Raw genomic sequence first — 25,874 nt, 5'->3', positions numbered from 1 at the left:
TTTGCCAGTTAGGTCTGTTAGGTTTATTGGAAAATTGATGCATGCATGCTAAGTGATATTTTAGTACAGATCTTTTCATTTGCAAGAACAGAAACAAAATTTAAATAGGCTTTTTTTTTTTTTAAAGAGGTATTAGCTTGCCTAGTTAAAAGTCCAGGAATGAAAATACTTTAAGCATAGTTGGATTCAGAGGCTCAAATGTGAATTCCTCATTTAAAAGTTTTACTCCTCACATAGGTGGTTTATGTTTTTTGTGTGCTTGTTGAATTTTTCTGATATTACTGCTTTACTGAATGTTGTTATAAGGTCAAGGTTGCTGGACCAAAAATTTGACCTCTTAGAATCATTGAAATATAGTTAGGATTCTACTGATGACACTGTTATATTTTTGCATGGTTTGACACCATGTTAACAATTGACTGTGGTAGAGCTTTTACATACTTGCAGGTATATGCATGGACAAGTTTAGTAACGCTTTTCCCTGCTCTGCTTGTCTGCAGGCAGTGAAGTGAAATCTGCAAGAGTCCTGCTAGCTCAAGGCCTGCATACAGGAAAGAAGCAGGGGAAAAGCGTTACAAACATCTTTTGTTCTACAACATTTTAAAACATACCAGGTATGTCAGATTTTTGGTCTGTCAGCCTTGACAATGCCTCTTGAAAATGAACTGAGTTCTTTCTGAGGTAATATAGGTCATGTCATTGAAAGATGATTGTGATAAAAGTTCTTGTAAGATTTTTGCTCTAGAAATGAAATAATCATCATAAATTGTCAGTTTCAGTTAGCTAAAAAAGTTTTTTGTAAGCTAACAAAAATTGTTACTCTGAGGATGACAAATGTGAAAAAAGATATTTAAAAATTAAAAAATTTAAATTCATTCCTATGAATTGATTGAACCTATAACCTATTTTGCCTTATCTAGCCATACTTTGAAACATTTGTGACTTTACACTACAAAACAATAGAAAAAAATTTACACAAGTTGTAATTGCGAAATTACTCATGCGGTTATTTTGTTTTTTAGGTACATTGGAAAGTCTGATTCAGTTACGATCAGTGTATGGAATCACAAGAAGATCCATAAAAAACAAGGTGCTGGATTTCTTGGTTGTGTTCGTCTTCTTTCCAATGCCATCAATCGCCTAAAAGATACTGGTTGTGAGTAGATACTAGTGCTTTAAAAAATTTAAATATATATATGAACATACACATTCTCATAAACATACATGTATATGCTTTTGGGGGGAGGCAGTGGTTCCAAAACTTAAAACTTCCTGTGGCTTAAATTTCTGGTCTAAATTTATTTAGACTTATTTAGACTTAAATATATTTATACTTAAAAATAATTGTTTTTAATGTGTGAAAACTGGAACTAAATCAGAGCTGATGCTTAATTTCCAGTGAATTTATAGGTGTTAAGAAATTATGAATATCTAGAACAGTAAGAAGAAAGTTTTCAAAGTATATATGCCTTTTTAAAATTTCTTACCTGTTTTTTGGTGGATTTGTGAGACAAAGTAGGTTTTAGGTGATTGGAATATTTAAAGGTGGAACTTAAAGGGGAATTATTAGTGAATAAGAGTCATATATAAAACTGCTATGAAAAAACTAGTTATAGAAATGTAAAATATTTTGAGTATAAGATAGTTGTATTAACTGCTTAGCTGTAACTTAGTTTTACACCAACTTGGGCATTTGAAAGACTAGACATTGGGAGTGATTTCCATATTGGATTGACAAGCTGACTTAGCATATGTATAATTGATGTAACCAGGTGACAAAGTATCTTTTTGGAAGTATTAGACATAAATGGAATTATATTTTTCAATAGATTTTTTTGTGTTTCTACAAAATTCTTTATATAATATTAAAAAAATGCAGTCATTGTCAAGGGATTTTATCTAGTCTTGGGATTTTAGCTCAGATGCCTATGCTGAACAAATTCACATAGAATCTAGCTAAGGAAATTAATAAATAACTAGAGTAAATTTAGCCATGAATGTTAGCTGTATTAGGAGATGACCTCTTTTATCTATCTATCTATTTATTTATACATACATACATACGTACATACAAGCACTGGGTACAGTCAGAAGTGCGGGAGGGTGAGAGAATTCACCAGAGCCAGAGGGGAGAGCAGAGCAGGCAGAAGGACCAAAGTACACTGCTGAGGGTCTGTGCGCCATGCGGGACCCTCCTCCAGTGGTGGGGGAGCAGCCGGGGATCAAACTGGCGCTGCAGAGGCTGCGGGCAGCTTCGCAACCCAGCACTTAAACCGTTGCGCCACCAAGGAAGGCCCCAGGAGATGACCTCTTTTAATGTTGTGTTGTGTGATATCACACCTAATATGTAAGTATTGCTTTGTTAAAAAGAGAAAGGGAGGAAATTGAACTTAAAGTTCCGAGTTAGGGAAATTTGAGGACTCCTGAGAATGTCTCACATTGTTTAGTTGAAAAGGGACCGACACAAAGATGTTGGATTGGAAAAATTGTAGCATATCAAAATAAGCTGTTTTATTACCAACCCAGCAGGCAAACTGAAAACTTACGGATTACATGTATGACCTTATCTCAGGTTCAATAAGCCTACATTTATTGAACTTGTAATGTGTCAGGTACTATTCTAAACCTTGGTGATAGGAGGTAAAAAGGGCATGAATCCTGTCCTCTGAGAAGCAAGGCTAAAGACATGCTGGCAAAGGGAGCAGGACCCATGGAAGGGCTTAGAAGAGGAATTGTTCTGTATAAGTCCACTGTGCAGCTGACTTAGTAGTGTTCATTTGTTTTTCAAAGGGAAAAAAGTCTGTATTTTTGGCTAAATAACCAGGAGCTATTTTGGAGCATGAATTTTTCTTTCTGATGTTTGTGGATGTTTCATTGCTTTAATTTATTTGACGTCTCCCCCCTCCCCCCACACACACATGCACACACTTGTTTTTGCTTTCTTTTATTAGGGTGATATGAGAGGTATTTCTTATATGACCTTTTTGACTGACGCGCAGTAATATTTAATCGTCAAACATTTATTGAGCATCTGATGTAGTGTTCTGCCAGGCTGGAGTAGCGAATACAGTGGCTAAGATATGTTATCCTTTTATCAATTCATGATCCATTTATTTAAGTAGACAGATGGTATGCAATTGTAAAAGAATTCAGTTATAAGTGCTTTAACAAAGTAAAATTAGCCTTAGGAGACCATGTTCCTTACTGTAACTGGCTAGGCCAGTTTCGTATGTTTTATATGTGAGGCATGAGAGAATAAATAAGTGGACCTAAATGAGTTAGTAGCAGAACTGACCCCAGCCCTTATCTTACAGTTTATACTTGGCTTCTTATTAATGCTCAACTTTGTTTGTGAGGGGGTCATTTGAAATGGTTAGATGAAAAGTAATAATGATGATGACTAACATCTTTTGAATACTTATGCGCCAGGTACTGTACTAAGAGTTTATATAATAATCTGATTTAATTTTTTAAAAAATATAAGGTAAATAATACCTCATATATGAGAAAAATAAGACTCAGGGATAAATTGCTTAAGAACATAGCTATTAAGTGACAAACCAAGACTCAGACTGAAGTAGTCTGGAATCTTAAGAGAGAAAATAACTGCATGCTGAAAATGTATACACCATTGTTTTAATGGCTTTTGAAATTGTTATTGAAACTTTTGTTGAGATACGTATACTAATTACATATGCTATTAAAACATTTTAAACATGTTTCTTCATTAAAACATGATTGTGTAAATGATAGACCTGACTTCCAATAATATTTAATGGAAATTCATTATCATTCTATAGATGTTAGTATTACTTTTAATTTGTAATTACTTTTTTTGTTGTTGATTTGAAATAGATCAGAGGTTGGATCTGTGCAAACTTGGGCCAAATGACAATGATACAGTCAGAGGGCAGATAGTAGGTAAGTATGGAATTTAAAGTAAAGTGAATTTTGGCTTCATTCAAACTGACCTAAGTGCTCAATATCTTTTAAATCAAAGTACATCACTAGCTTCATTGTACTATCATTCATTAATATGCATCAAGTAAATGTTTTCAACAGTGGATCCAGGATAATAAATTTAAAAAATAAACTATGAATAAAGAAAAAAAGCTGCCTAGTATGAAGAATTATTGGTCTTATAAGAAGGAGTTCCTTTTTAAAAAATTTTTACTTATTGGGCCTCCCCTGGTGGCGCAGGCAGTTGAACGCCGCGCTGTGAAGCTGTCTGCACCTCTCAGGCTGGTTTGATTCCGGCCAGCCGGCGAGGGTCCCACATGGCGAAGCAGACCTCTCCTGTCGCGCCTGCTGCTCCCCTCTGCAGTGTATTTCGTTAGTCTGCCTGTTCTGTTCTCCGCTCTGTCTCTGGTGAATCCTCTTGCCCTCCCACACCTCTGGCCTGTACCCCAGCTCTTGTATAAATATATTTTTAAAAAAATTAAAAAAAAAATTTTTTACTTATTTTCTTAAATCATTCTTCTCCCTTCGGGTGTAGTCCCCATAGTTCTCCCACCACCATAGCACCTTGAACTGTCACCATAGTCCCTCTTCCCTCCCTTCTTTTAACCCCTCTCCTTCACTCTTTGCCTCAAGTCTATGATCAGCTGCAAGTTTGCTTTTTTTCCTGACCCTTTGTTTGGTTTTCCTATGCTCTACCTGTAACTGAAACCATTCGATAGTTTTCTTTTTAGAAGGAATTCTTTTATTTATTTTCATAGTCCATAGTATTTTATTTATTTATGGTCCTGGGTTCTACCAGCTCAGGCTCCTTCCCGTTGGTTCTCACAAAGTGTGCTTCTCTGAGTGGTGCAGTCTGGTGCCTCAGTTGAACCAAAGTACCTTTCTCTTTGCCTTCTTTTTTCTTTCTGATCATTTTCTTTGATACTTTCAGCTGTCAGAGTGTTTGTTTAGGCGCAGTGTGAACGTAAATACTTTTGGCAAGAATCTTTGCTTTTACTTGTTTGTTTTACTACAATGCCAACTCCATGCTGGGCAAAATTATAGGCTTCCAGTTTTGCCATGGTAAGATTTGCAGGGACTCCTTTCTGAGTGATGCCCATCCCCTTGATGTCTACAATATCATCCTCATAGAATTGCATGTATGTGGCTAAAGGAACAACTCTATGTTTTCTAAAACTCAGAGAACATACAATGAGTGACTTTCTTTCCCTTTGTGTTGGTCATTTTTGCCATTTCTGGAAGATGATAGATTGGCCGAAAGAAAGGGAGGAAGAAATTCTTTAAAGGTATATAAAGATAGTAGAGCACTGACAGAGAGGATATATATAATACTAAAAGTTTTCAAAAATAATTCTTAAACTGGTTTTTGCATAAGAAGAGAATATTCTGTTGAACTTTTTGCTTATGCTTTATAATTTTAAAATAATCTGTGCTACTTGAGACGAGTCGAATAAGGAATGATAGTATAACACTCATTGAAAAATGGAGGAATTTTTACCATACCTTATGGGCTGTTCTATTTTGAATTTACCCAGAGAAAAGACTTTCTATTAGATTAAGAATTGATGTATTGAGATTTAATCTAGATACATGGTATCATAGGACACTGAGGTGGGCTCCTTTGAGGCGTCTTAAGAAGGAAAAATGATGGGCCTCCCTGGTGGCACAAGGGGTTAAGATGCAACTTACAAAACTGTTTGCAGCCATTGCAGCGCGAATTCGATCCCTGGCCAGGGAGCTACTCACATGGCTCAGTGGACCTCTTCTAACTCGCCTGCTGCTCCCCTCAGCAGTATATTTCAGTCAGTCTGCCTGTTCTGTTCTCCACTCTGTCTCTGGTGAATCCTCTCACCCCTCACCCCCTAACCCCTCTGGCCTGTACCCCAGTTCTTGTATGCTTGAATAAATAAATATTTAAAAAATTTTTTGTAAAAGAAGGAAAAATGCTATAGGGATCTTACCACTTAATTATAGAGCAGAGTTTAGTAAAATTGATTATTATGAGCTATCAGAGAGAATTTCATTTTACAAGGCAATGAATTGGGTTCATAGTTAGGAAATTGCCAGCATTAGCAACATAACAAAGCTCTATTGGCTGTCTTCACAGGGAGGTGTTTGCACTACAGCATTCTTGATAATTCTTGTCATTTTTTTTTTTTTAAAGATTTATATATTTATGCATGCAAGAACTGGGGTACAGGCCAGAGATGCAGGGGTGAGAGGATTCCCAAGAGACAGAGTGGGGAACAGAACAGGCAGGCTGAAATTCACTGTTGAGGGGAGCAGCGGGCAGGCAAGTCAGGAGAGGTCTGCTGCGCCAAGTGGGTTGCTCCCTGTCTGGCAGGGGATCAAATTCATGCTGCAGAAGCTTCGGATTACTTCATAGTGCGGTGCTTAACCCCTTGAGCCACCAGGGAGGCCCCAATTCCTGTCATTCTAAAATTGAGAGGGAGTATAAAATACCTCAAAAATATATCTTAGCATCAGAACTTTCTAAATCTTATTGTTCCTCCTCTATTTGATTTGGTTTGTTATGTGGTTCTTGCCAACTAATGTCTAGTAGTAATCAAAATAGTTTTGCTAGGTGTGAAATTGCTTTTATAAAATAGCAAACTTTTCTTTATTATGTGTATATAAATATCCCTACTGGACTCTATACTACATTAAAAAACTTATTTTAAATGTGTGTGTTTTGAATTTAAAGTTCTTGTGTGAATTTGATGTTCATAATAGAGGTTAGTTGGACTCATACATTATACATTATGATCCCGTTATTTGAGACTAGGATAAGTTCTCTTTCTTGGTGACCTTTACAGATAATTATAAATAGATGTATATAATGCTTTTTTGGAAAATGAAAAAAAGTACACTAGGATACCAACTTTAAAAAATCTCATTCATGGGCCTCCCCGGTGGTGCAGTGGTTGAGCGCTGGGTTATGAAGCTGCCTGCAGCTTTTGCAGTGCCGGTTCGATCCCCAGTTGCTCCCCGGCCACCAGAGGAGGGTCCCACATGGTGCGCAGACCTCTCCTGCCGCCCGCTGCTCCCCTCAGCAGTGTACTTTGGTCCTTCTGCCTGCTCTGCTCCCCGCTCTGGCTCTGGTGAATTCTCTCACCCTCCCGCGCTTCTCACTGTACCAGTGCTTGTATGTATAAATAAATAAATAAATTAAAAAAAAATCTCATTCATTCTAATTTTTATATGCATGTATATTGATCTTAATCACACTCAACATAAAATCTTGGTTTGGCTTTCTTTTCCTTACTATAACCATCATTAGTATTTATAATTAATGACTTTCAAAGGATGAGTTATTATATTATAATGTAATCATTGACCTTTAAGTGATTTTTTGCTGTTATAATATTGAAACTAGCAAACATTTATGAACACTTAGCTTGACACTTTTTTTGGATTGTTAACTTAGGGAAAACAGTTTCCTAAATTGAGGTGATTTGATTTAAGGATTACAAATGTTATCCAAGTAGCACCTATAATAAGCAATCATTGTCATTACCTTCATGTATACTTTTCCTTTGTTATTAAAAGAGATTATACCGTGAGATTATACCGTGCAGTTTTTAAAATAACCTGTTTTTACTAGTTCTGAATATCCTATGGTTTTCTTTTTTCTTTTCTTTCCTTTTTTCTTTTTTTTTTTTTTGCTATATGGATTCATTTCTATAGCATTTTATGTAGTAATCCATGGTAGGTAAATAATTAGCAAGTCCCTTATTACTAGGTATTTAGGTTTTGGCATTTAAATGTTATAACAGTGTTCTGATAAACATAGTATTTCTTTGACTCAATTTATATGTTTCTAAAATTGGGACATTTATTAACAGTCCCATTTAAAAATTGCATAGATGTTTTGTAATACAGCATTCTGGAGAAGTAAATTGGGGCTCAGGAAGTCCTTTAGCTTTGAACCTTAGTATTTTTTTAAGCAGAGTTAATGAGAAAATATATTGTTTTTACTATGATTATATTTTAGTGAGCATTTCAGTTAGATTTTCTGTATAAAAACTGATAAAAAACTGGGCCTTTCCGGTGGTGAAGCGGATTGAGCGCAGCACTGTGAAGCTGTCCTCGGCCTCTGCAGCCCGGGTTCAATTCCTGGCCAGCCAGGGAGATTCCCCATGGCGTGGAAGACCTCTCCTGTCGCACCCGCTGCTCCCTTCAGTGGTGTATTTCCGTCGTCTGTCTGTTCTGCTCCTTGCTCTGTCTCTGGTGGGTCCTCTCACCGTCCCATGCCTCTGGCTTGTGCCCCAGCTTTTGTATAAAAATTAAATTAAAAAATCTTTTTAAAAAACTGATTAATATAGTTTTATATTACATTTTTCATATGATGTTTACTTCAGAGATATAAGTGTTGTCTTCTGTAAACAGAACTTATATAAAGAAGCAATGTATTGAAATTTTGAAGTTTTTACAGAACTTGAAGATTTCAGAATTTTGAGACACTTCCTAGAAAGGTCTTAAGATGACATATTTTATATAGTAACCTATTCTTTAAAAAGTTGTATTATAGTCAAATTTGCCTGTACCTCTTCTATTTTTTTGTGAGAATCACCAAAAAGTAGAATTAAAGTCAAAACTTTTAGGATTTAAGGCATATCATTTAGCTTAACTTCCTCGTTATTCAGATTGGGATTGTCTAAACCTGAAGAATGTTGAGTTTTGTTCAGGGTCAAGCACTAAACTCAGTAGGTTGAGCCTGGTTTGTGTTCACATATCTCTTGACTTTCAAGTATACAATGGTGATTTTATCCTACACTGGATGATTAGGTACTGTTTAACTCATGGAATCGAAGGACTGACCTGTTGCCAGAATCATCTATTTTTTAAAAGATGGTCAAGAATTCAACCCAAAGTTAACTTTTCAAAGTTTCTCTATACATAAATTTATCATTCATGTGCATTGCCTCTGTTTAAGTTCATTAGTTGTCTTGCTTTGCCTTGGTAAGATGGGAAAAAGTGAATTACTCTCTTCTATGAACATGATAAAAATATAGAAAACCTTAAAATTCCCACATTCCTACAGGAGAAACTTAGGGAAAAAGAAATTACAGAATTTAGAAACTAAAAAGTTCATTCTAAAATACTGAAATAAGCTAAGCTATAGCCTTAAAGATAAATATTTAAATTGTAATTATTTGTTCTAGTTGTATGACTCTTAGTTATATTTTTGTTGTTTTAGTAAGTCTTCAGTCCAGAGACCGAATAGGCACAGGAGGACAAGTTGTGGACTGCAGTCGTTTGTTTGATAATGATTTACCAGATGGGTAAGCTAAAATGCATTGAGAAATATTTACATAATACTCTTAAAATAATGAGAAATATGTTGGTGTTTATTGTGTACTTGAGAAATTTGCCCATATATTCTACAATCTACTTTTTGCTTGTACTTGGAAAATTAGAAATTTATAAAATTAGCCATAAATTAACTTTGTTAAATATAATTTTTAAGAGTTTTGACTAGAAGATAAATGAATTTCCTGGTAGATAACAATTTTCCTATGAACATATATTCAGAAGAAAAACTTAACTGTTTGAATAAATTTTTGAAAACAGGTCAGTGCGGCATATGAAACTCCTGTATTTAGAAGAATGGGATAGAGAATTTGGCAAATAGTAGTTGTAATAGCATAGTAATACTTATTGAACACGCCTGTGTCAGATACTGCAGTAAAGTACTTTATATACATTATGTCATTTAACTCTCAGAGCACATGATTCTGGAATTAGGCCACCTGGGTCCTTAATCTTATGCTTTGCTAGCTTTCTGAAATTTAATCAGCTTAACTCTTTTTAAGTTTTGATTTGTATTTGTTTATAAAAAGGATGATGATAAAAGCCACATATGCCATAAATTGTTGTAAGAATTAAATGAAGTAGTAGTCTGTGGAAAGCTCTTAGCACAGTGTCTTGCATAGAGTAAGTGCTTAATAAACAAATAGCTACTATTACTACTGCTGCTATTGCTGTTACCCTCATTCATTTCGCAGGTTAAAATACCTGCGACTCAGAAAAGTAAGGTGACTTGCCAAAAACCACATAGTAAATTGCAGAACTGGAACAGAAACTCGAACCTTGATTCCACAGTTCATACTGTTTATCATTCTTCTTTTTTTGATACTTTTCTGATTTTATTTTTAACTTTTAAAGTTATTTTTAATTAACTTCATTTAGGTCTAAGTTACATGCATTAAATTATATCTACTTAAAGTGTGGTATATAATTGATTGAATTTTGATATAATTTACATTCACGCTACGGCTTTTATGCAGTTTGTTTAAACTTAAACATTGCTGTAATTTAAGCTGTTTATAGATCATTTTTTAGCTTCTTTATGTATCTGTTAACTCTTATCAAAATGTGAGGTAGATTATGGCGCTTTTGAGGGACAGGTTTAAATGGAAATTACAAAAAAGGTTGTTATCCTAAACTTGTGACACTCTTATAATCACAGGGAGAAAAAGCCTTCAGAATCTTTTTATTTTGTGAGACCTCCAAACCTATGTCTAGTAGAAATATTAAAGTTACCACATTTTAATAGTTATCTGCTCATTTTTTTTTTTATTATACCAGTTAAAGTAAGATACTCAGAGGGCATCCTGGTGGCATATGGGTTAAGTCTCAGCGTGCTATCACCATGATGGCCTGAGTTTATGAGTTCAATCCCCAGCCAGGGAGCTAACCCATATATGGTGCAGCAGACCTCTCCTGTCTTGCGTGCTGTTCCCCTCAGCAGTATGTTTTAGTAGATCTGTCTGTTCTGCTCCCTACTCTGTCTCTAGTGAATCCTCTCACTCCCTGCACCTCTGGCCTATACCCCAGTTCTTCTATGCATAAAATAAATAAATATGTAAAAGGGTTTTTGTTTTTAAAAAAGTAAGACATTGAGGAAGAAGTGTCACTCTTCGGTTTTTTAAAAATTTGGGTGAGTTGCATACATTGAAAAGCTTTTAGGGCCTCCCCGGTGGCGCAGCGGTTGAGCGTTGGGTTGCGAAGTTGCCCATGGCCTCTGTGGCGCCAGTTCGATCCCCGGCTGCTCCCCTACCACCGGAGGAGGGTCCCACATGGCGCGCAGACCTCTCCTGCCGCCCACTGCTCCCCTCAGCAGTGTACTTCGGTCCTTCTGCCTGCTCTGCTCCCCGCTCTGGCTCTGGTGAATTCTCTCACCCTCCCGCGCTTCTGACTGTACCCAGTGCATGTATAAACAAAACAAAACAAAACAAACAAACAAACAAATAAATAAATAAAACATGCCTTTATTTAAAAAAAAAAAAAGTTAATCCTAAAAAAAAAAAAAGAAAAGCTTTTATATATATACTTTTCTAATGAAATTTAATTTTTAAAATTTTATGTGTGATTTTTATTTTTAGTATGGTCATTTTTTTCCCCACTAAATTGTGGAGAAGTTAATATAATTTAATTGACCATTGTTGACATTTTTGAAAATTTTGAGTCTGGTTGATGGAAAATGTCAGACTTCAATGTAAATATCTCAGAAGCTTAAGAATTCCAGGAGATACACAGTCTAAAATAAGTGGAAAAATTTCCTGTATTCTGTGTATTGGTCTTTTAGTCTGTCATTCCTGATTCATAACAACAGATGTCTTCCTTCCTTGGTTATTGCAGTAAAAACATTCTATTTCCAGCTTCCCATTAACACCTTATCTCTCAATATTTTTCTCCAAGCTGGGAAGAAAGGCGAACTGCTTCTGGAAGAATTCAGTATCTAAACCACATAACAAGAACTACACAGTGGGAACGTCCAACACGGTAAGAACATACAAATGTTTTGATATGCTTTGAAGTCATTTCTTTCTGTATGCCTATCAGCTTTACTAGATTTCTTGGTTTATATTGCTATAGATCAGTAAATCTTACAGTAAGTGCCATTATTATTTTTGAAAGTTTTTTTTTCAATGAAGATTGTTTAGCAGGTCATCCTAACAGTGAACAAGGAAGAAAGGCATTTCTTTATGGAACTTAATGTATACAAAGATAAGAGGATACAAGATATTTTTTTAGAAACTGTGAAGAATTGGTTTTTAAGTAACTGAAAATGAATAGGATAAGTAGCTGAGTGTACTTTTTATTTTTTAAAATAAGAACAAATTTTATTTGCCACCACTACTCAGCTTTTTATATTTACCCTCTTTCTGAGCAGGACTGGTATCTGGCATAGAACATGAAATGCTTTTCATTAGCTATACAAATTTTTATTTATTGGAGTTAATTGGTTAACTCATTAAATCACAAAGTCTTCTCAATGTTACGGTTCTCAGGTAAAAGCTTAGCTTATATTGCCATTTTTAAAAAATGCTTTTTTAGGAGTTGTACTTCTAGTATTACACTGCCAAAGATTTTATTGAAGTCAGAGCCCATTTTTATTGTATCTCAGCATGTATGAATGTGACCTTGTGTCAGGCTTTTTTGTGAAGTCTATTTCCTTCTGACTCATTTAACTGATAAAATTGATTTTAATTTCCACATGTATAAAGTTGATTGTTGTTGTAAATGTTAGTTTAAAAATTAACTCGATTGTCCCTGTGGTTTGAATAACTTAAAATAGATGGAAGCTCTGAAGAGATAAACTATCATCTTTCCTTCATTCATTAACAAGTATTTATAGCCTGCATAGATATAAGAGCAAACTGGGCAGATTATATTCAGTAAAGATTATAGTGGGAGAAGACATTATGAGAATGGCAAGAAGAAAAGTTCCAGAAATAATTGCTATGCTGAGGGATAAAATGGTATATAATCAAATTCCTGGATGACTGCTTTAGATTCTCAGGTCAGGAAGAACCTCTTAAAGGCAACATTTACGTTTACTCTGTTGTGTGATTGACAAAAAAGAGCCTGACCTAGGGAGAATAGAAGAAAACAGTCTAGCTGGAAAGAAAATACTCTCCAGGAGTAAAGGTAGAAAGGCCTTAGGAAGTTCAGGCAACAAGAATGCCAGTGTGACAGAAGCAGAATGGGGAATTGGTGTGAAGTCAGATCCGGGAGGTGGGTTGTAGCAAAATGGAATAGTGCTTTGCAAGCTAGTACTCAAATCTACAAATATATGAGAATTTCATATACAATGTAGTTAAAATCATTATAAAGTGATTTAAGTGTGTTATTGACAACCTGCTTATCACTTAAGTTTGTTTGGTACTTAAGGAGGCTTCATTCAGGCTTGCTTTTATTCAGGGTTTCTTGAAATCTTTCTTTGTATTAATCATTCCATTTTCTTATGATTGTTACTGCAATACAAACATTGTCTAGAGAACTCTACATATGATATCTGAGTTGAGTAACTTTTTTTCCCTGTTACTTTTCAATAGACCGGCATCTGAATACTCTAGTCCTGGCAGACCTCTTAGCTGCTTTGTTGATGAGAACACTCCAATTAGTGGAACAAATGGTGCAACATGTGGACAGTCTTCAGATCCCAGGCTGGCAGAGAGGAGAGTCAGGTCACAACGACATAGAAATTACATGAGCAGGACACATTTACATACTCCTCCAGACCTACCAGAAGGCTATGGTAATGACAACTAGCAGAGGAAAAATACAATGTGGTTTGCTGATTTCAGCTTGCTAAGAAAAGTCAGGAAATCAACTTTTAAAGAATTTGTTAATCTGGGTTTAGGGATTCTGCATGAAAATAAAAGTAAATGTAAAACTTCCTAACTTAGTCTTGGAAGTGTTAGAAAACTACCTAACCAATAGTTTGAACTGGGCTAGTCATTTAATATCAGCCTTTTTGCTCTCTTGTAACGAAATGGTTTAAATATTGCCTCTCCTTGTCACCAGGATATTGTGAGGAGCATATGAAACAGTATGAGACTACTTTGTAATTAAGCACTGTGTAAAGGTGAGATGGTGTTGTTACTGGTAGTGGTGATCTGACAGCGGCCCTCCAGTGTAATTTTCTAGGCATACATTTTTAGAAATAATTTCAAGGCATGTTTCTGATGCTATTTATATATTTGTATTATCTATAGTTTTGGGTTATTTGAGTGGGTTATTGTTGTTAATGACTTAGTCACTGCTAGGCAGTCAGATTATTATAATCTTAATATAATTTCTTAGAGTTGCAGAATTTCGTGTGGTAGAGGGCATGAATCTTATAGTGGATACAAAACTTTCTAAAATAATCATAAGTGTTGAAACCTTACAGAGAACTCTACTTGCTTGCTAAAAACTTAACCAAGGCTCCTTGCGTTCTTGCCTTAACAGGCTGTGGATGAACTGTTCTGGTCTCATGGTGACACCTAATGACCAACTTAGGGAATTGCCTGATCTGACACTTTTTACTCTAGAATATGTTTTAAACTGTTCTGTAAATGCACAATTCTATCTTTTTTAAAACATATTTAAACTTTTAAATTAAAACAAAACTCACTTGTCCATTAATTGTGCTGTGCTGCACAGGGTAATGAGAGCAGGATTATTACATTGTGACCAGATTAGAGCAAGAGTGGAGGAGATAGACCTGGGTTGGTATCCTGGCTTTGCCACGTAGTATTTGACACTGGGCACATTGTTTGACCTCTGTGAGCTTTACTTTTATTTTCTATAAAATGGGGAAAATAATAGTACTGACTGTGTAGGTTTGTAGCAAGTAGTAAATGATAATTATGTGAAATGCCTGACATACTGTCTGGCACAGGAAGCACTTAGTAAATTTTAGCTATATCAATGTTCAAACCTTAGTATAAAGTATCTTCTATTATTTCTCTTTAATTGAGATTATGAGTCAGACTGTTGGAGTGGGGGGTGATTATATTTTTATAATATTTATTTGTATCAAAAATTTTTTATACAACCAAAATAGGGGAATAAAGTGGTTCTCAAATCCGAAATTGAGCAGCTCTAACTTAAAACAATTTAAAACATTTTTATGTTTGTAATTTTTAAAAGTTTAAAACTAGTTGATGGACAGATTTTTAAACTAATTTGCTAATATTAACTAATGTTTTAAATACTTTGTCAGAATTTTTTATTAGATTTACTTGAAGAAAAGTGGTTCTGGTGCTTAAAAAACACCATTGAAACTTTTACAGATTCCTTCTTTTTGTCCTGGCTTCCTCTTCCTCTTCTGAAGGGCTTTGAATTAATTTCAGCTTTGATTTTTTCCTCCCCAGTATGCACATTTGCTCTTTAGTCCTTCTTTCTCTAATTATTTTTCAGTCCTTGCCTAATTTTGACTATAGGGTGTTTCCCCTGTTTTGTTTTGTTTTTTTGGTGGGGGGCTTCTGTTTGAGTACAGGTGTAGTAATCTTTTTTAAAGATTTATTTTATTTATACAAGAATGGGGATACAGGCCAAATGTGTGGGAGGGTGAGAGGATTCACCAGAGACAGAGCGGGGAACAGAACAGGCAGGATGACTGAAATACACTGCTGAGGGGAGCAGCGGGTGAGATAGGAGAGGTCTGCCGCACCCTGTGGGTTGCTCCGCGGCCGGCTGGGATCAAAGCAGCACTGCAGAGGCTGCGGGCAGCTTCATAGCACTGTGCTCAACCACCTGTGCCACCAGGGAGTTCCCCAGATGTAGTATTGAGGTTATACCTCTGTCAAGAAAAGAGAAAAACTTAAGTTTGGGTATAAAATTGGGCATAATTACAAAGCATTACAAGCCTGCATATGCTTCAAAAGTTTCTGCAGTTTCCTTTGCTATCTCCCCAAATTTGACTAGCTTCTTCCTCTGAGCCTTCTTTTGTTCCTCTCAGGCTTCACATTTAAGGCAAATAAAAGTTCATTTCTTCATCTTTGTTTTATTTAATTATTGGTATTTTCACAGTGTTGTTTTCTGTTTTCCTAATGCAACATGTTTAGTATCTGAGCCACATTATGAAAGCATTTGGCTTTTAGATAGATGGCCTGTGACCCTCATCCCCATGTATAAGATTGTTTCCAGGTGAAAACGTATTCTGAGATCAGAACAGATGATTTATAAAGTGATTCTTCGGTAATAAAATAGATTCGTAATTTGAGAATTTTCCTATTAATGTAATATCCTAGTGTCTGTAGCGGTGTTTGACTTGGACATTCTGAATATGTTTTTACTGTTAGTGTTTTTTAATTTTACAGAACAGAGGACAACACAGCAAGGTCAGGTATATTTCTTACATACTCAGACTGGTGTGAGCACATGGCATGACCCAAGAGTGCCTAGGTAAGAACATATTCTAAATATTCTGCCTATGATTGGTTATCTGTTTTACTTAGGACTTCTTAGATTATTTAATTTTTAGCTTCTTAAAGTAGTTTGTGTAAAATTTTGGCTGTTTGTGATTTGTTTTAGTCTGACATTTAGGAAACAGTCTTACCTATTTCTCTGTAGCCCTATCCCAGCGACCGACCTTACAGGTAGCCCCCGGTCGTTTTCACCTTTTCCCCTTAAAAATTGGTGTAAAAATAAGGTGTTTTTTTGAGTTTGAAAATTGATTTGGGGGGGGGGAAAACAAGATTTTACAAAGACTACATATCCTTAAAATGTTTTAAGCATCGCATTATAAAATTGTATGTTTCCTGTCATACCCCCTTTTAAAGGGTATTTGGTATTTTATTTTCTAGTTTTTTGCAGCCCAGCACTCAACCACTGCACCACCAGGGGAGGCCCTATTTTCTAGTTTTTTAAGTTGAAATTTTTTTTTAACTTATAAGTCCTTAATAAAATCTTAGTTTAATGTAGAAAAGAAAATGACCTAATTAAATTAAATTTCTTTTAAATGCCAAAACTTATTATACATTAAAATTGCAGGCATCATGGAGTACATTTAATGACCAAACTGTCAGTTCTCTTTTAATTTCATGAAGATGGAATGATACACATATATTTAATAATTAATTTTCAAAACATTTTAGTATCAAATAGTAAGTTTTTAAAATATTACTTGGTTATTTTGAGTTATTTTCTAATGAACAAATGCAAAATGCCAAGTAGTCAAGTTGAAACTGCAAAAAAGGTTGAAATCTAAATTAAACTCTGAATCCAGTTGCATGTATGCCTGTGTGAGCTGATGTCCTAAACATTAAGTACAGCATTCCCCTCTCCAAAAAGAAGGACCCATAGAGGGTCAGGAGATCTTTTTCTGCCTAAAGCTTACACTCAAGTCTCTATTTTCAAGAATCATGTACTTGAATCAAAAACAGATGTTACTAGCTGATCTTGGATTGCTTTGGTACTCTCTATAAAAAAAGCTATTGTAATGACAATGTTTGTAATAGAGCTTAATTAGAACCCCCCCCCCATGAGGGTAGCAATCAAGGAAATAAATATGCTGTCATTAGTAATTGTATTAAGACTGCCATTTCTCTGTCTTGATAATATAAACTGTTAGTTTAAAAAAAAAATCCAAGGGCCTAACTTTGAGAAACAAGAGTCTTGTTATGTAAATTATATTTTGGATTCATTTATCAAATTGAAGGTCAGTAGTGAGCTATTCTATAAAATTATTTTAAATCTTTTGAAGGAAATGTATATAAGCAAATGATTTTTTTATTTTTATTTTTTTAAGATTTATTTATGCATGCAAGAGCTGGGGTACAGGTCAGAGATGTGGGGGGGGCGGTGAGAGGATTCACCAGAGACAGAATGGGGAATGGAACAGGCAGATTGACTGAAGTACACTGCTGAGGGGAGCAGTGGGCAAGCCAGGAGAGGTCTGCTGCGCCATGTGGGCTGCTCCCTGGCCAGCCAGGGATCGAACTCGTGCTGCAGAGGCCGTGGACTGCCTTATAGTGTTGTGCCCAACCTCTTGTGCCACCAGGGAGGCCCCAAGAAAAGGATTTTTAAATTTTATTTATTTATTTATTTTTTTTGCGGGACCCTCGCTGGCGGCGGCAGGGGATGAAACCGGCACTGCAGAGGCTGCGGGCAGCCTCGCAGCCCAGCGCTCAACTGCTGTGCCACCTGGGGAGGCCTGAAAATGATTCTTTAAAATAAATGATTTATAATAGTGAGAAAGTTGCTCTTAAATTGTGTGTTGCAAGAATAAAGATTTATTTTTATTTACTTATGTATACAAGAACTGGGGTGTAGGCCAGAGGTGTGGGGGGGTGAGAGGATTCACCAGAGACAGAATGGGAAGCAGAACAGGCAGATCTAATGAAATACACTGCTGAGGGGAACAGCAGGCAAGGCAGGAAAGGTCTGCTGTGCCATGTGTGGGTTAGCTCCCTAGCCTGGGATGGAACTCATGCCACAGTGACTGGCAATAGCTTGATAGTGCTGAGACTTTAACCCCTGAGCCACCAAGGAGGCCCATATGGCCTATCTGTTATTTAAGTGGACTATATACAAATCTTATTAAAATGTAATCACTAAAGACATTTTAAACTCAGACATGTGAAAATTAACTTTATTTAAAGGTGTTCAGTAAGCATATTTATCTGAGAAGTTTCATTTTATCATGTTTTTACATTTCTCTTTAAAACACTATATGGTCTTGAAATATAGATCTTTGTTACATTTTATGACCATAACATTCCATTTTTCTTTAATCATGTCCCACTTGGACATAAAACTTGTTTCCAATTTTCTGTTTAAACTTTTAATCAGTTCTTTAAGAGCTCTCTAACGTACAACTATAGGTTTATAAAATTATATAAAGAAGTATTCTTTGATTTCAGTGATTGCGTCCATTTCTAAAATTCCATTTAAAATATATGTTCATTCCTAAAAGTCTTTCATTGATAGTTTGTATTTGGGATTGTGCCCTTTTTAAAAAGCATTACACATCATAGCTGTTCTCTTGTTTGATCTCTGACAATACTTGGGTATCTAATTTAGTGCTTTGTTTCCACTAACTTGCATTCATCATGACTTCCCTTCCTGAAGTGTTTGGTGATCTTTTATTGTGAGTTTATTGTTTGTTTTTAATTGGTTGGATTTCTGTGGACCTAAGTAGGAATTTAGGAAGTCTTCCTGGAATCAATTTGTTCCCCAGCTTAGTGGGGAAATTCCAGATTTCCTTTTTCAGCTGTGCTGCTGGCCTGAGACTTGTTTCCCAGTGAACAGCACCTTTTAGCAGCCCTGCCCCTCTGCCTGCTTGCCACTCAGGTGCCAGCTCCAGCTCAATTCACTTTTTTTTTTTTTTAAATTTAAATTTGAGGACGATTCTTAACTTTTCTTGCCTCTTTTGAAACTAGTAGTATCTCAGATGATATATTCTTTCTAAACATTAGAGTAGAATGTTTTAAGCTTGCCAACAAACTGAAAATGTTAAAATTCTGATTCTAAAAATAATCAAAGCATATTTTAAAGGATAACTACTCCATTTTGAATTTTAAAATCTGTAAATGGACTCTTGGAGACCCTATAAGCAGAAGTCAGAATCACTGTTTCTAAAAATGTATGGGTGCTTAGATATGTGCTTACTTTGTGTTTCACTAAGAAGCTACTACAGGGAAAATCTTTTTTCTAATTCAACTTTTAAAACATTGTGATAAGGGGGCCTCTCTGGTGGGGCAAAGGGTTAAGCACCACACTGTGAAGCAATCCGAAGCCTCTGCAGCATGAGTTCGATCCCCGGCCGGCCAGGGAGCAACCCACATGGCGCAGCAGACCTCTCCTGATTCACCCACTTCTTCCCTCAGCAGTGTACTTCAGTCAATCTGCCTATTCTGTTCCTCACACTGTCTCTGGTGAATCCTCTCACCACCACCCTCACCTCTGGCCTGTACCCCAGCTCTTGCATGCATAAATAAATAAATCTTTAAATAAAAAAAACATTTTGATGATATTCATCATTGTAATTACCCGTGATAGTTGAAGTTTACATTGATCTTGCTGCTTTTTTTCATTCTTTAAGGTCCTATAAAACTTTGTATATGAAATAGTGCTATTTAAAAAATGTATAATATATTAGTGGTCTTTGGTCCATTAAAAGTCTGTCTTTTTTGTAGTGGTAAGCTTTGAACATACTTCTTTTGACATCTTCATTCACTAGCTTTACAGATTTTAAAATTCAAAATGGAGCAGTTATCCTTCAAAATATGCTTTATTTTTAGAATCATGATTTTAACATTTTCAAATTTGCTTTATTGGCAAGCTTAAATGATTGATGGAATGAACATTTATTTACAAGTTTTGTAGTGTAGTAAAGAATGAAATAATTGAAGGGAAATTTTAGAAAACATTTAATTACTTATGTCACTGACATTTGTAAGACTATTTTCTGTCAGACAAGTATAAAGTATAGTTTATGTTGGCAGATGCTGTGATTGCTTTTATATTAATTTTAAATCTGCATTACATTAAAGCTGAGGAATGAATTTACTAAAAATGTAGGCAGTGTGATAAGTTTCTGAACCATTTATGGATTGAGTTTTGACTATGCAAGTTTGTTTAAACCATTGGGAATTAGAGATTCCAACTGAACATCTCAAGTTTCTGAAACAATACATATTCTAAGACTTCATGGAATTGTTCTGTGTCACACTTGCTTGGCTCAGCAGGCCCTGCAATGGATGTATTTTTCATTTTATATTTGTTATTTCAGGGATCTTAGCAACATCAATTGTGAAGAGCTTGGTCCACTGCCTCCTGGATGGGAGATCCGTAATACAGCCACAGGCAGAGTTTATTTCGTTGACCATAACAACAGAACAACACAGTTTACAGATCCTCGACTCTCTGCTAACTTGCATTTAGTTTTAAAGTAAGTTTTGGAAACAATACTTGTTAAAATGCCAATCTGAAGACGTGAAGACTGATAGTTGCTTTGTGTATCAAGTGTATTAGAATGTCTACTGTCTTCAATTATGAATTACTTTTAGTAAGCAAAATCGAGACTGTTACAGATTTTACTCTAATATGAGTTTTTTTAACCCCACTTAGTTTAAGTAAGAACTGGTCTTGAAGTGTTAGGAAAAGGATATTTATTGGTGGCGCTAAAGAGAGGGTAGTCTATTTAAAAGGGAGTAGTTTGACAGACATAGAGGCCAATTTTGTGTTGGCTATTTGCAACACAACTACTTGTAGTCATGGCTAACACTTCCATAGTATACTAAGTGCTGTCCTGAGTACTTTATAGAATCTAGCCATTTCATTTTCAGAACAACTTCTGAGGTCATTTTTTTTTGCCATTTGTGTAGAGGAGGAAAACTGAGGCACTGAGGTTAAGTGACTTTTAGTAGATCACCAGTAAGTAGTACAAGTCTGAATTCTCACCCAGACACACTTGTTTTGGACTGCTGTTAACCAATTTCCTGAGTATTATTTGCACCCTTTGCAATTCTTTTCTTTCCAGCTGCCTAGTTGTTGTTGTTGTTTGAAGTCTTATTACCTTGCTTTCTGAGGAAGAGAAAAAAGGAAAGAGAGAAAAGGAAACTTCATTACCAAATAAAGGAGCAGGGGTGTCTTTTTTTCAATAATTCAAGCAAAAACACTTTGATACATACATAACAACACAGGTCTTGCTTGTGATAAGAACGTAGAGGACAGACCCTGTCACCCTGTATAATTCCCTCTCTGTTCTCCATGCGATTAACACATACTCTTACCTTTGTCATTCATTTGTTGTTAAGTTCTATGTGTATAAAAATGTCAAAAAAGGAGACAGTATCATCCAAGATGGTTTTTGGAAATATCCTTGTTTTATTAATCAATTTTTGGAGCTTAGGTTAAATAAAACAGAAAATTTAAATGCAACTGCTACAATGGTTTAGGGTAACAGGAGAAAGCATTTAAAATGTCTGTCATTGCTTCCTTCTTTCACATATGTACAATTACCCCAGGGCTGCTCCTGTGTCAACAGATCTCAGCTTGTAGATAGAAGAACCTAAAACTTTAGCTAAAAATGAAGTTTGCAAATATTTGTAAACATTGCTATGTGTCAGCACTAAGAAATACAAAGAAATATGAACTGTTTCTATAAGTTAAGATACATATCTTAGCAAAAGAGAGAGTCTGCAATCTACCCCTTGAGTTAAGACAGCTCTTAGGCGCTTGCCTGGTAATGGAATTACTGTGTTGTAGGATATTTTACAAAGGAACTTATTTTGAAGTTGTGCAGCTCTAACCAGCAGTGTGTGAGTTCCTGTTGCTCCAACTTTTTGCTAGGCTTTGGTGTTACTGGACTTTAAAATGTTTTTGCCAGTCAGATGATGTGTAGTGGCATGTCATTGTGATTATAATTTGCTTTTCCCTAATTAGCTGATGACATATTTTATTTCTATTTTAAAAGATTTTTAAGTTGCGATGTGTTTTTAAGATGGTATTGAGGGAGTTTTGGAGTCAGACGTGCTGCCATTGTGCCACAGGGTATCCCTTTTAAAGGAGTTTTATTTGATGTCTGTGAGTGTCAGATATTTTGTTACTTTATTTGGTAGCTCTAATGTGTTTTTTTCCTGCAAAAAAATGTAAGAATATAGGCTATTAGTGATGAGACTAATTTAGAATTAATGAAATTGATGTGACCCTTCTTCCTAATTTTATGGTGTTGTTTTGTGTGAATTGTATTATTATATAATATGCATAAATGTTTTTACAGGATTGCTTTTTTGGGGGGGGTTGGTGTGTTTGTTTGTTTGTTTTTTCTGTTTCAGCATTTAGGAACTGAGAAAATGATGATAGCAGTATAATCATAATAATCTTGTCAGAGCCAGATAAAAATTTGGTGGAGTAAAATATATTTTTGAAGGGAATAAGGTATTCAAACTAAGAAGAATTGAGAATGAATTTTGGGAATAGGAATCAGAAGTTACCTCTTAAAAGAATTACTGGGCCTATTATATAAAATTTACATCAAAGGACATTTTAAAAAGGACTTAATAAAAGAAACCTTTCTTAACAGATGAATTAGTCTCCCTCAGCCATGGCCTCTAATGTGAACCCCTCCTGTAATATTGGTGTTATTCTCTTCAAAGGGAAGAGATTAAAAAAAAATGTTTTTTATGTTCTGAAGATTGTGCAGTTCCCATAATGCCTCAATATCTAATCTGTCAATGACAAAGAACAATGTAAAGTCATTGTAAAAACATTGTTCAATACTTTCAAGTAGGGTTCAATGCAGCACTTTGCCACAGAAATATTTTTTAGTCAGTATTTTCATTTAGCCTTACTGGTGAGCAGCAACCGTTTGATTTTTTTTTAAAGAATTATTTAATTAGTTATGCAAGCACTGGGTACAGTCAGAAGTGCAGGAGGGTGAAAGAATTCACCAGAGCCAGAGTGGGGAACAGAAACAGGCAGACCGACAAAATATGCTGCTGAGGGGAGCACCGGGCGCAGCAGGAGAGGTCTGCCTGCCGTGTGGGACCCTCGCCGGTGACTGGGGATGGAACCGGCGCTGTGGGCGGGCAGCTTCGCAATCCAGTGCTCAACCGCTGCGCCACCAGGGGAGGCCCCAGCAACCGTTTTGAAGTTATTTAGGGTCCACCCAGAGGTGCCTTGTTAAAGGCACCTCCTTTAGCATGCTCATAAACATGCTAAAGGAATGTTCTAGGGGATGCACCCAGAGAGGCCACAGAATCTGTGTATCCTGGGACCTGTGTGTCTTGAACTGAGGGCAAAGACTAATATTAGAACAAAAGATACACCTGTCATCCCTGTCACTCAGGAAATGTCAAGTATTTTGGGAGTTCTGGTCAAGAATGGTGGCTAAGAACAAAGTACATTTCTTCTGTGCCACTCCTTTCCTTATGTATGGATGCAAATTTCCTCCTTCTTATAAGGATACCAGTTAATTGGATTTTGGGCCACTCTCATCTAGATGTTGGACTTCACAGTTCAAGCCATATACATTCCATTTTCAGCCAACCACTGATCTGCTTTCTATCACTGTGTGTTAGTTTGTGTTCTCTAGAGCGTTAGATAATGGATTCCTACAGTTTGTGTCTTCTCCTTTTGTTTGGTTTCTTTTATCCAGCATAGTGAGTTTGAGATTCATCTCTGGTTGTGCATATAGTTCAGATATACAATTGTATAGATTGTATAGATACTGTATAGATATACAATTTATTTGTCCATTTACCTATTAATAAATATTTGGATTGTTTTCCAGTTTTTTTGCGCAACAAATAAAGCTATTATGTACATATGTGAGTTTTGTATGGACATGTGCTCGAATTTCTCTTAGTTAAATAAATACCTAGTAGTAGAATGACTGAGTCATGGTATTGATGTTTAACTTTTAAAAAAACTGCCAGTTTGCTTTTCCAAGTGGTTTACCCTTTCACACTCCCCTCAGCAGCATAGGAGAGCTATAGTTGCTTCTGGTCCTCTCTAAGGCAGTATTGTTTATCTTACTGTTAGGCATATATTAGCATCTCATTGTAGTTTAAATTTGCATTTTAATCCTAACAGTGTTGAACATCTTGTGCTTACTTGCCATCTCTATATCTTCTTTGTGAAATTTTTTGCCTTCCCCCTTTTGAATTAGTTGTTTTTTAAACCTTTTTTTTTTTTAAATTTATTTATACAAGAACTGGGGCACAGGCCAGATGTGCCGCAGGAGGGTGAGAGGATTCACCTGAGACATAGCTGGGAACAGAACAGGCAGACTGATGAAATACACTGCTGAGGGGAGCAGCGGGTGTGACAGGAGAGGTCTGCTGCAACATGTGGGACCCTCCACGGCCGGTAGGGATCGAACCGGTGCTGCAGAGGCTACAGACAGCCTCACAGCGTGGCGCTCAACCACCTGCGCCACCAGGGGAGGCCCAAAACTTATGAGTTTTAAGAGTTTTTTAGCTTGTTGAGATACAAGTCCCTTATCAAATACTGGTTTGGAAAAAATTTCTTGTCTGGGATTTATCCTTTCAATTTCTTTTTTTTTTTTTTTTAAGATTTATTTATACAAGAACTGGAGAACTGGCCATATGTGGGGGAGAGTGAGAGGCAGGAGAAGTAGAGCAGGAGGCAGAACAGGCAGACGACCAAAAGCACTGCTGAAGGGAGCAGTGGGCGAGGCAGGAGAGGTCTACTGCACCATGTGGGTTTCTCCCTGCCGGCCATGAATCGAACCCGCTCTACAGAGGCTGCGGACAGCTTCACAGTGCTGTGCTTAACCCGCTGCACCACAGGGGAGGCCCTCTTTTTAATTTCTTAACATTGATTTTTGAAGAGTACAAGTTTTCTTTGAAATTTTGATGATGTTTCATTTATCCATTTTTCTTTTATGAGTTGGGCTTTTGTTGTTATAGTTAAAAAGTTTTTTTTAAAGATTTATTTATTTATGCATATAAGAACTGGGGTGCAGGCCAGAGGTGTGGGAGGTGAGAGGATTCACCAGAGACAGAGCGGGGAACAGAACAGGCAGATCAACAGAAATACACTGCTGAGGGGAGCAGCGGGTGAGACAGGAGAGGTCTGCTGTGCCATGTGGGTTGCTCCCTGGCAGTGTTGCAGTGGCTGCAAATAGCTTCATAGGTTGCGTCTTAACCCCTTGCACCACCGGGGAGGCCCTTTAAGAAATTTTTTATCTAATAATCACAACGAAAGTCTTCTGTGTTTAGAAGTTTTATGGTTTTAGTTTTATATTGCGGTCTTTGATCCATTTTGAGTTAAATTTTTGTATCTGGTATAAGGTAAACCCAAGTCCTCTCTCTTTTTTTCCTTTGCATTAGAGTTATACTGTTGTATAGGGATATTCTTAAATACAGTCTTTTGATTTTGCTAATGTGTATATATAAAAGCATTTTTATTATGATGTTTGTAGAGTAGTGAATAATGATTTGTAATTTTCATCAAACTATTTTCTTGATAGAGTTATGCTTTAAGAATAAAATTTGACATGGTACTTAGGAATCACTGTATGTAAAGTAAGCTAAAGGTGATTTACTAGAGAATTCAAAGTTATTTGTGTCATAGCTACCTTTGCTCTTTACCTTTAGGTTCAGAAACTGTACTTTTGTCAGTTGTGTGTAAAATTAAACTTTCTACTTGACAGCTTAGTTTAA

At 36.1% G+C, this 25,874-nt stretch overlaps 1 protein-coding gene across 2 annotated transcripts in view; it reads left to right on the top strand.

Moving 5' to 3' along the window:
• SMURF2 (SMAD specific E3 ubiquitin protein ligase 2) overlaps window positions 1-25,874 on the top strand; it is a 95,161-nt gene that overhangs the window by 52,206 nt on the left and 17,081 nt on the right. For both annotated transcript variants that reach the window (XM_037495244.2, XM_037495243.2), the window contains exons 4-10: window positions 1,023-1,156; window positions 3,856-3,921; window positions 9,161-9,245; window positions 11,665-11,748; window positions 13,305-13,507; window positions 16,059-16,143; window positions 20,474-20,632. In XM_037495244.2, the coding sequence (XP_037351141.1) occupies window positions 1,023-1,156; window positions 3,856-3,921; window positions 9,161-9,245; window positions 11,665-11,748; window positions 13,305-13,507; window positions 16,059-16,143; window positions 20,474-20,632 (816 nt within the window). The remainder of the gene's footprint in view (window positions 1-1,022; window positions 1,157-3,855; window positions 3,922-9,160; window positions 9,246-11,664; window positions 11,749-13,304; window positions 13,508-16,058; window positions 16,144-20,473; window positions 20,633-25,874) is intronic.

The sequence above is a fragment of the Talpa occidentalis genome, unplaced genomic scaffold (genome assembly GCF_014898055.3).
Source record: "Talpa occidentalis isolate TD23 unplaced genomic scaffold, MPIMG_talOcc4v2.1 talOcc4.7, whole genome shotgun sequence".
Lineage (NCBI taxonomy): Eukaryota > Metazoa > Chordata > Mammalia > Eulipotyphla > Talpidae > Talpa > Talpa occidentalis.
The sequence above is the reverse complement of the archived record's forward strand: the minus strand, read 5'-3'. Positions and strand labels throughout refer to the sequence as shown.